At 33.0% G+C, this 12,033-nt stretch overlaps 1 protein-coding gene across 3 annotated transcripts in view; it reads right to left on the bottom strand.

The window, feature by feature from the left end:
- The window catches only part of LOC129219329 (uncharacterized protein ZK1073.1-like), a 276,015-nt gene that overhangs the window by 114,823 nt on the left and 149,159 nt on the right, over nucleotides 1-12,033 (bottom strand). For all 3 annotated transcript variants that reach the window (XM_054853685.1, XM_054853686.1, XM_054853687.1), the window contains 2 exons: nucleotides 2,897-3,014; nucleotides 723-785 (listed from right to left, as the gene is read on the bottom strand). In XM_054853685.1, coding sequence (XP_054709660.1) covers nucleotides 723-785; nucleotides 2,897-3,014 — 181 coding nt within the window. The remainder of the gene's footprint in view (nucleotides 1-722; nucleotides 786-2,896; nucleotides 3,015-12,033) is intronic.

Genomic DNA, 12,033 nt, shown 5'->3' with positions numbered 1-12,033 from the left:
AAATAAAGCTGTTTTACTCCTAAAACCAAATAAACAATAGAAATATGAATGAAGTACCTAAACAGTTCTTTCTTCAAGTAATAAATCATTCTTTTTAACTTTCTTAAAAATACATGATTTTAAAAGGCTGTGCATGTTTCTAAATTCGGGGTCTCTTAATGAACCTAGAGCCATCGACGTAGACCTAGTCAGCCGATGCGGTAATTAGGACCTGGTTGTATGAGTATTATAGATCACTCGTAACCTGACAAAAAACCTGACGAAAAATCCTTAAAGTTATCCATTTTTTTTTTTTTTTTAAAGTTCGAAACCTCAACTAAAACGTTTTTACTGTCATGAACCTAATGATAGTTTTAACAGTGTTATGAATGCTTGAATGAAATCGACGCTTAAGTGTTCATTCATTGATCGGTATAGCCGATAATAATCAAAACGTAATTTGTAAGATATATATTGTGATGTTTAACATGATTCCATAGTGCTAAAAAAAAAAAAAAACACATTTTTCAAAATGTACAATGCATTTTTGAATGCAATATGAGTTTGCCAACAAACTGCCTTTGTTGACTAGTAGTGCTACATAATACTCCAAATATACGTTCAATTTAGAATTGTAAATTGAAGTTTTTGACAACATTTACTTTAGTTAATCTAGTGTGATTGCGAAGTATAAAACATATTCAGTACAGAAGCGCATATTGCATGCGTTCTACAAAACTTACTTTAGTTGATCAAGTACTGTGACTAGATCTTCTCCAAGTGTCTGAATGGTTGGAAATACAAAGCTACAAGGAAGAAAGGGACGTAAAATTAGTCATGTCAAATTCAAAGTTAAAAAAATTTAATCATCGAACGATGTTTTAAATTGAAAATTCAAAGAATAGTTATCAATCTTAGCAAATTAACCATTGATTCAGTTACTTTTGCTCAGCTCGGAAAACCATTCAAACTTATTCAGTTTAACTTTGATGTTGGTGATTCGCCCTTGAAAAATTGAAGTGCTAAAAATTTATTATGAAAACGATGTTTATAACATCATTTAAAAAAGCCCCCCTCCCCCAAAAAAAGGTTTTACTAATTGTTTCCTCTTGCAAAGGGACGCCTTATGGTTGTGCACTGTTAAAAATTCAGGAAGATTTTCTGGTAATTGTTACTGCAAAATGGCGGACTTACAGCATCGCTGATTTTTACGGTAATTTATACCGGAGAAATAAGCGATTCCACCTCCAATTGGTTGCTGTGGCCTACCGAGGAAACCATATAATTTTACAGTAACATTTGATTTTTTACGGTAATAGTTACTGGCAACATGGATGCCAGTAACAATTACTGTAAATTTTACGAAACATTTTTAACAGTGTGGTTTGAAAATATCTTAAATTATCTTGTTTTTTGGTCGATGTCAATGGGCTCATCGTAACCAATAATAGATAGTAAAGTATCATTCAATTTGTATGATTGTTTATTTTTCGGAACATTATGACGCACATGCAAGTGTTTAAAAGAACGCTTGTTCAGTTCTAAGGAAACAGACACACATTTACATTCCTTATTGCTTAGACTTCATGCGTATTATGAAAGCAAGCATGGCGTCAATCGATATCGATTCAAGACTCAAGTTTAAATTACTGGAAAAAATATTTGATTAAAGTTAGTCTAGAAAAACGAAAAATTACTTCATTTGAATAGAGGATTTAGAATTTTACCGCAAAAGGAGATTAAGATGTAACCCATTAGTGATATAACTTTAATGGTTTAGTTGGGAACTAGGAACCATAAACATAAGCGTATTCTGACGCTAATGCTGAACATCCCACCACTACTCACTTGGCATATTAGGAAAGCTAGCTTTTTATCCTGGAACGTTAGTCAGTATATAGATACGCTACATAAACCAGACCATTAGGTTGGCTCAAAATTACGTATAAAAAAACGTTTCTCCTAGATAACAGAACACCCCTCGATATTTTTAGACTTGTGAATAGTAAATTACTGGAAGAATTCTAGCTTCTATTTCAACTGAAAGAGGGTGCTCAACTCCCTCCTCCAAACATCATAAGTATTGGGGGGGGGGGGAGGTTAAAAAATACACTGAACTGACAAAACAATGCTACATATTATAACATACACGAATAATATGCATTTTCATAGCAAAAAAAAAAAAAAAAAATTACAGAAAAACAGCTGGGGAAATTAAATGTTTCTAAATTTGTGACATTTTCTATGCTGTGGCTAATATTAAATTAAGGGGTCATTGAGCACAATTTTGAAATTTGAGAAAGATGCTAAAACTTTTACAGCATAATGCTATTAGTAAGTCTAAAAAAATAGGGGGTGTCCTGGACTCTAGCTGAAAAAAAGTTTTTTTGATTCACCCTACTGACCATTTCCGTTACTGAATGTTTAATAGCAGTTGAGCAATTCTATTTTAATTGACGTATCAGTTATTGCACAAAACTCCACACAAAGGCTCAAAATATGTAGCATCCTTGTGTTTTTTTTTTTTTTGCACGAACTTTAAGAAAAACATGGACTATATAAATGCAGATAAAGTGTGAATATTCGCAGAAACAATATTTAAATAATATTTTTAGGCTCAGTAACAAGATACGTCCGCTACTGCGCAAAAAAGTATAGTTTAAAAATATTCTCTGTAGAAATCTCTAAAATTAAACTGCACTCTATCGAAGTAGAGTCCATGTTTTCATAAAGTTCATGGTGTTTTTTGCAACAATTGCTAAGTCTGTTTCAGTGGAATTGCTCAAGTTTTGCGGAATTTATTAGTTTAGATTAAAATGTCAAACAAAGATTAAAGTTACAAGTGTTCAATAAAAATCATTTAAATATTTAATTTTTTTAAAAGGTATTTTGAAAACTGTAGAATAAGAGTACTTACTCATTAGGCAAGTCTGGAGCATGATCTTCTTGTCCTGGAACATCAACGTGTATAAAAACAGATCGTTGTTTGATTTCAGTCATAGAAGGATGATCCACGAAGTTATAAAACGAAGAATCTGTAGGGTAAAAGTGTTTATGAAACTACAAGCATTCTACAAACTACTTTACTTCTACAAACTACTTCATGAAACTACTACAAACGTTCTTGTAAACAACAATTGAAAGGAAATCAAAACCCTACAATTAATGAGATCTTTACTTTTCTGACAAGCACATTCAGGGTCCGACAAACCCCGGGCGCCAAGGACCCCGACTAAGGACATGCCTTAGTGACTAGTTTTCAGAACAAGAATTTTTCAGGAGCCACATTACACTGAATTTGACTATGAACGCCTTGAAGTAAATTGTCTAGTGCCTGCAATTTGTGCTTGGCTCCTAAGAATCTAGTTTTTGTCTATCTCTGCATATGTTATTCAACCTCGATGAAACAATTAATCGAATAAAGTATATAACTACTCTATATTAACGAAGTTTGGAACTATTTCTAAAAAATATAAAATATTTGATTAAAATATACTGTAGAAACAGGGCCTGATTCCTGAATAGGACAACTTAGCCGTGATCAAGGTTCCCGCTTCTTCAGGGACCCCCTAAATGGCTAAAATTTGACTACAAGGGAGCTCCGAAACAATGTTTGGCCTTGGAACTTCTAATATCTTAGTCTAACCCTCAGTAGAACCTCATTAGTCCGGTTGTCCGAATTAATGAAGGTGTTGATTACGCAAAATAAACAATAAATTGAACGAAGTTACAGTCACTCAAAATAATAGCCGAACAAAAATACCAATGCATGGTGTTTGATAACTGAATTAGTTCCTAATTTTTCACAAAAAATAAATCAGGTGAACTATAATAAAAATGTCATGAACTGATTTTAATAGAATTAGAATTATTGTGTCTTAAGATTTGGTCGGAACCTTGGGGGTTTCTATACTGCACTATGTAATGATTTACATGAGAATATTTTTATTTGAAAATGAGAATTAAAAACAGTTTGGACCCTATTTAAAGAGCCTAATAATAGCTAATGATCGAGTATCCCGCGTGTGTTTCAACAATGAAACTGACATGATAATGTGTTTTTTTTTTTTGGTAATGTTTAACACATGCAAGGAAAAGGCTTTATCGTGACAAGGCTAAACTGGATCTGGTAACTTAAAAACTGTTTTACGATCATTATTGTCGAATATTGACCAAACTAATCACACAAATATACAGTAAAACCTGTAAAGTTGACCGTTTTTGTCAGGAACGGAATTAGTCCTATCTTATAAATAAAAAAAAAAAAAAACTCTGTAACTTGACCACCTCTCTATCTCGACAATTAATATATACCCGCTTTGGTTTGGAGTATTGTAAAAAAAAAGCATTAGATTGTACTAAAAGTTTCATCACTTATGCCTGAAATAAGTAATCAGACATTTTAGAAAAAATCTATGAATGTTTATGTTTCCATCGAAATACATTGGGCTAATGTTAAATCCCAAAAAATGCGGTAAAACTCAAAAAAGAGTTATTTTTGTTGAAAAGTAGATTACCATGGTTACAAATGTACAAGAAAAAAAATCAAATGAAAAAATTTGAGTCGCTTTAGACTTGTTATGAATTTTTAGGATTTGTTAATATCAAGTAAATACAAAGTAAAGGAAGTTATAGTTTTCATACAAAATTGTTTACTTAAATTTCTGTATGACACCCCTATCAGTCACCCCCTGAAAGAGTTTTTAATACTGCATTCTTAGGTACCAAACAAGTTAATTATTGTTTTGTTTCTTACAGCTGGATGTACGTATGTATCTCTCATAAGTTATAACTCAAAAATGGTAAGCTGTAGAAGGATAAATTTTTGCATGTGGGGTGTGCGTACGTTCCAGTTGTGCACTTCCCTTTTTGTTTTCGATCGCGTGTTCTGAAATGCCTGTTTACTCATTTTTTGTGGCTATTAATTACTTATTTCAATGCAAAACTAATATAGCGTCTCAGACTGACGATCATTTGGTGATATATTACCGATTTAGAGACCATGGAAACAAATATGAGATGGCGAAACCGGTTTTTGTGTCATTTTATTAGATTCCTGTTGAACCGACGGTAATTTTTAATTTTTCGATATTTGTAATATGAATCACAGTAATGCAGTCTTTTCTGTATCGTTTCGGCGGAGTTACAAGTTTGAGACCCGTTGAAATACATTTTGGGGCCCAATTTCTCTATCATAGAAGTTGTAAAACATTTATCAGAAGCATTTTTGTAACTCCTACGGTGTCCCTGCGGTTATGAGGCCTTTCGCGTAATTGCAACATTTGCTATATTTTATATCCGCCACTGCACGTCAAAACAAACTCGGATGCAAGTTTTGAAAGGGTTTTTTTGCTCAATGTTTATGATTATTTTGAACTCTATTTTTTATGACTATTTTTTTAATTTCCGAGAACACTTGCGTGCCCCTCCTCCCACTCCCTCAATTTCTAAAATTAAACTCTAGTTGTATTTCTGAGTTTTTTAAAACTAATACCATTCATAAAGTTAGAGATTTTCAAACTTTATCTATTGTTTAGGAAGACATTAGAGCATTAATGTAAGAAATTGATTAAAGACGTTTTGAATAGTGACATAATTCGGAAATCAAAGGGACTTGAATTTTTTCTTCAGAAGTGCTGAAGTAGATTCAGAAACTCTTCCGAGGCGATGGTGGTAGCGGTTCTGTACTAAAACGAGCTAAAGTGTGCATCACATGACTTCTTTTCACCCCAACTTAATGTTATTTCCCCATTATTGGCAATTTTAATGTGATTCAATAGTTAACTCTCTAAATATCACTAACAGTGGCCAAATTGAAACCAGATTAAAAAAAATAATAAATATATTTTTTAAATCGCCAAATTTGTCGCCAAGTTGGTAACAAAACTTGGCGACCAAAAGACTGGCAAATTATCGTCAAGTGTCCGCCAAATTATAACACCACTTGAGTTTGCATCGAAATTAACAATGATTCCCTCCCCAAAAAAGGGGCAAAAGCCCCCTCTAAAAACACCCGATTGCAACCAAAAGGGGAGGTGCACAACTAGACCCCACCAGGAGTCTACGTACCACATTTCAACTTTCTAGGACATACCGTTCTTGGGTTATGCGACATACATACGCACATACATACATACGGACGTCACGAGAAAATTCGTTGTAATTAACTCGGGGATTGTCAAAATGGATGTTTCGTGTTCTATACGTTCTTAGGCACTTATCCGCGTGTGTCGGGTTCAAAAAAAAAAAAAAAAAAAAACTCAACATTTATTTAGGGGTGAGCAAAATGGAAATTAAGGCTGATTTTTTAGTGAAATTTTTTTCGCGAATACAATATTTCCTTTTTTTTGTAAAAGGAAGTAAAAATGAGGCCGAAGTGTGAGTTACTCCAAAATCAGTGGGTGACACCCCCCTAACCCTCCCTCGTCGTTTCAAGCATTTCTTAAGGCTGTTGTCCCAAGAGATTGGCGCCAAGGGAAAATCAATCTACTCCCGTAATCAAAATCAACAGCAAATAGCCTCCCGATCTTTGTTGCATACGACGTGATTTTCAGTCTAGAATGGATTGAGACAATATTGTAGAAAAAGTTTGCGTTTTTATAATTTAAATTAATTTTAAATGAAAATCTCGCTTGGCGACGGTTTCAGAATAGCAACCATACACGCACTAAAAATTGAGCAACTTTGCATCCTACTGCAAATCCCGTAATAATATTGGGGAAAAAAACAGTTATCGATGATTCATAAGACTTTGAGGGTCTTAATGATAATTTTTTGATTTCATTTTCATCAATTTTTATATTTTAAAGTGTGGATGTTTTATAAAACTTGTTCAATCTGCAGATATTTAGTTTCAATTTTCTCATGCAGGTGTCGCTGAAGTAAGAAATCTGAAAAATAGCGTTCTCTTGCTCTTTTCCTAAATTACAGTGCAGAACCTTTTATCCGGGAACCAAAAAACTGGGAAACCAGAAAACCGGCAACTGTTTGCAGATTTTCCCGTCATTTTGTAAAAATACGCATTTTCGGCAATTTTTGAAAAACTAAGGTTTTTTTTTTTTTTTTTTTTTTTTTTGAAATACCTAAAAGAATATGAACTGTTTCTTAAAAAATACCATATTACTTACGCAAAACTGGGGAAAATGTTTACTTCAAAGGATTGACCTTTACGCGGGGCAAAAGTTCCGAAATATTTTCTTGAATTAAGAAGTACACTCTTAAGTCGGAAATTTTCGTGTTTTATTCTAACTGAAAACTAAAGAAATGAAGAAATGAATATTGTCGAATTCTAATGCAATATTTTATTGAATGGACTTTAAATTTAAAGCCGTTTAGAGCGTCAGTGATGTAGCGAAATTGCGGGAAGCGCCGAAAATCAGATTCGCGAATTTTCCGGATAGTTAATGGTGGAATCTAGAAATCGTTAAACGCATGACTGTAATAATACTGCAAGAACTCATAAATCTAACTCCTATTGATATTGCAAAAAGCAATAGTTATCAATAACCGCCGTAATCACAAACACAAAATCTTTATAAAATATTTAAAAACAAAACGCGTTCATGAAAACAAATTTTTTTCATGCAGAATAGCAGGAAAATCGCACATTTCCGTTTAAAAACTTGTTTCTAGCCCTTCCCTTCATTTTTTTTTTCGTTTTAAAACATCGAAAAGTGGTGTTTTTTTTTCTTTTTCAGATTGAATGTGAGGGTCTCAGGTCTTATGAATAACTTGAAGTTTTTTTGTGTTTAAATTATTCTTTCACTAGTAGTTTTTAATATTTCGATAGTATTTATAAGCATTTCTGAACTGTTTTCTTCTTATTTTAATATGTATTACTATTTATTATAGTGATTTAAGTTTTATAAACAATCGGCCAACAGAGGTTTTTAGCGATTCAGAAAACCGGGAAATTCAGATATCCGGGATAGCGACGGTCCCGAACTTCCCGGATAATTGGTTCTCTACTGTACTACCATAAATCACTTAAGCTTTTCCCCCCTTTTTCCCAACACGAGCCACTTGCGAGCTCCACCTTTCTTTAAAGTCTGATAACGATGTTTCCCGAGGGCTCCCCATCGGTGGTTGAATGCGTTCCTTTTGCTAATTTCAGCTTTTCACTGAGGCATTTCGCAATTTTTAATTTTGTCGGTCTGTATTTTGTTATTGTGAATGCCATTCATTAATAAAATGAAAAAAAAGAAAAAAAAAAGCGATTTTTTGGCTATTTTGAAACGAAAAGCATTTATATATGTTTTTTTTTATTTATGAGATAAATGATAAATCATAGTGTGTGTGTATGTGCGCGTGTGTGTGTGTAGTTGTGTATGTATGCGCGTGTGTGTAGGACATGGATGCAACCTGGAGACGGCTTTCGCTATAGGAGCAGCATCGTGAGGAGCCAGCCGGTCCACGGTGATGGTGCGGAGGGTAGCGGTGGGAAAATAAAATGATAGGACATCAAAAACAGTCTTTTTTGAGCAATCGTGATTGCTCAAAAAAAAAAAAAAAAAGAGAGACCTTCGAATCTTCAATCAAAAAGACTATTCTGGAACTTCGATTTCGAAAACGTTCTGGAAGAAAGTTTCGAATCGCATTTTTTCCCCTAACGTCATTAAAGATGGACGGCAATAGCGTTTTAAGATTGAAATTAAAAACAATTTCTGGAGATAAGGCCACTAGATCTTCTCTCTTCATCTTCTAACATCATCGAAGTTAGTCTAAAACTGCATTTTTGAATTACATGAAGCAGGCACGTAGCTAGGATTTTGTTAAGGGGGGGGGGGGTCGAAGGTTGTACGAACTTTAAAAATGGAAGCATGCTAAATCAGAAGCATTAACTGTTAATTGTATAAGCGGGGAATTCAACTGAAACGCGTTCGATCGAATCAGGAACGGTCGAAATTCTCCTTCGAATTCGAACGTTTTCGGAATCGTTCGAATTTTGCACTTCAACTTGCTTTTTGACGTTCGATCGAAACGCGTAGGGTTGCAATCGAATGTTTTCCTCGCTCGACGTTTCGTCATATGGCCGGAAGTTTGAGGCAGCCAATCACAAAATTGAATGAGGGAATGAAGTTACCTGCAGCTGTTGTTCTTGTTTACGTTTGTCATGTCATTCTCGTTTCGTGTGTTTATTTTTTCCGGATATCTGCAAATTATCTTTTAGTGATAAATACAAATCTGAAAAAAGACACACACACATTTTTTTTTCTAAAAAGCTACCGAAACTTTATAACCATAACCATTTATTTGTGTGGTTCTTTTTCTTCTTAGAATAAAAAATATTTTTTTAATTTCATGAAGTTAAAATGTATTGTAATTTTAAATTTTCATGGTTCATTGTAAATCGCAAAAAAATATATTGATCTTACTTTTTCCATGTAACTTGCATCACAAACAATTGTTGCTTTTATTGGTTTTTAGTTATAATAATAGCTTAGCTCAATACATTTTGCTTTAAGTTGAATTTTTAGAAGTATATTGAAAGGGGGGGGGGGTAACCGCAGCTCACATGCAATTTTATTTTCACAAAGCACAATTTGTCAACGGAAAATCATGGACTTGAAAACTCTGAATATTACAGATACCCTGTACATAAACTTTGAAACAAAAAATCTTTTCAATCATATTTTGATTGTTCAGTGGTGTATTACATCCATTAAAAGCAACAGCATAGTTGAAATATTGAAATTTAATGAATAGTTATTAATTGCAAATTATTGATTTATTTTTACACTTATGATATGTATGTTTTCTGTATAAAAGTAACCTTTTAAATAATTAGAACTTCATTTTATCATTGGATTTAATATTTTTACGAAACAAATTACAGTTAAGTGTTCAGTATTCTGTAGATATTTAATGTTGTTAAATTTCTTTTTACTGATTTATTTTTTTTATAAGAAACATTACTTTAAAAAAAAAAAGAGAGAACGTTTGGTTAAGAAAATGACAAAAAATGCAATTTACGAGTAGCAGTATAATTGAAAGAAAGATGCAATCAATAACCAAGTACGGCAAAACAATATAAAAAAATATTTTAACCTTGAAATATTTCCTGCTTTTTTGTAAATAGCATTACAACTTTTTTTTTTTTTTTTGAGCAATCACGATTGCTTTTTGTTCTCACTTGACTGTTTTTGGCGTGCTGTGATTTTATCTTCCCACCGCCTCCCTCTGCCAGCACCACCGTTGAATGGCCTCACGATGCTGCTCCTCCAGCAAAAACCGTCTCCAGGTTGCGTCCATATCCTACACACACACGCGCACGCCTACACAACACACACTTACACGCATACCCACACACTCATGCCTGCACACAGACAAATACCCACACACACATGCCTGCACACACATAAAAAATATGTGATTGCGAAAAACATAATTTGAATTCAAGATGTCAAAATTCAATTTTTTTTTTAATCAGTCTTCACAGAAATTACACTCCTCCCCCTTCCTCCAAAAAAAAAAGTTCCTGTAATGAGCCATGCAATGTTTCATTAAACAATAACTACCATTAATTTTAAATTTATCAAAATTATATAAACTTATCAATTGTGCATCGTTAACATTGTTTTCAACAAAACAAAATATTTATTACAAGTACAAACTCATTTATTGCAGATTTGTGCTACACAATTTCTAACATTATTTGCTTTCACAAATGCGGAATTATTAGTTTCCTTTGCTGCCATCATCAGTATCTTTGGCACTCATACTTGGAGATCAAATGTAATAATCGTAGGTACAACCTGACCATCTTTCAACAACTCCAATTATTTGCAGTTATTGTCAGAGACCTAAATTACAAAAGAAGGATAAGAGTATCAATGCATTATCAAAAATATGTAACACACAAGGCCGTCCACAGAGATTTTGGGTCCCATCACAAAATGAGTTTTCCGCCCCTCCCCCCCCTTCATATTGTTTACTTCTATATTCCAAGCCTAGTTTTGAAAATATTGGGCCCCTATCGGGCGCGGGTGTCCCTTCCCTCTCCTGTGCACACTCCTGGTAACAAATAAACTTATTATTGAGTACACTATCAGGAGTCCCGTCATAAACATACACGTCAAAACAAAAAAATTACCTACGGTAGGATACTTGACTAGATTTTTTCTTGGCAACAGGAAAATAAGCTGACAGCAAGCGAAATAAGCAGTTCAAAGCACTGTGTCGAGGTTTGAAGAGATATTACGCGTTTTACTTTAAATACATAGTTAATTTGTCAAACTGCTGCATGTTTTTTTTTGCTATAATTTTTTTAATTAATGATTTCAATTTTACAAGCAGCAGTCTGTAGCAGGGTTGGCAAAGTGGACCCAGCCCAGAAAAACCCGCCCGGGTTTTTCTGGGCGGGTCCACCAACAAAAACCCACCCGGGTTTTTGTGAAAAGTGGGTTTTTGTTAAAGATAATTTCTGAGTTAGTAAAACATATACATTTCAAAAATTATATATTTTATCCAAATTATCTATAAATCACTAGTAAATGAAAATATGAAATCAGGTGTATTTGAAGTAATTTATCTCCTGAATATTTATTTATTTATTGAATCAGTTTCATTATTAAAAATTTCTTGTCAATATAATAACCAATGCTTTTTGTCAAATGCAGAGTCTTGACCCTTCTCAATAACCATTTTTTTCCACTTTGAAGGAATCACAAATGTTATTAACTAATTTTAATTACTTGTATTACTTAATAATTCTTTGAATGTAGAATTGTATAATTACATACAATTAGTACTTTCACATTTAAAAATTCAGGAGGAAAAAAATCTTAAATTTTCAATTTTGAAATCATTATTCAGAAAAATTTTCTATTTATGCTACTACTTATTGTTACTAATACTTAATTATTTATTTTTTGATAGCAAATTTCAAATTGTAAAACAAATTTTAAAAATGAACCATTGATTAACTTCTTGTTAATGAAAAAAAATGCTAAATTAATGCTTGGTGATAGTTTTGATTAAACTCAGAAGTCAAATGATGACAAAATAAAAATATTGAATGCAAAATATATTTCAAATAATTTACAGAGTAATACA

The sequence above is a fragment of the Uloborus diversus genome, chromosome 3, assembly GCF_026930045.1.
Source record: "Uloborus diversus isolate 005 chromosome 3, Udiv.v.3.1, whole genome shotgun sequence".
Taxonomy (NCBI): Eukaryota; Metazoa; Arthropoda; class Arachnida; order Araneae; family Uloboridae; genus Uloborus; species Uloborus diversus.
The sequence above is the reverse complement of the archived record's forward strand: the minus strand, read 5'-3'. Positions and strand labels throughout refer to the sequence as shown.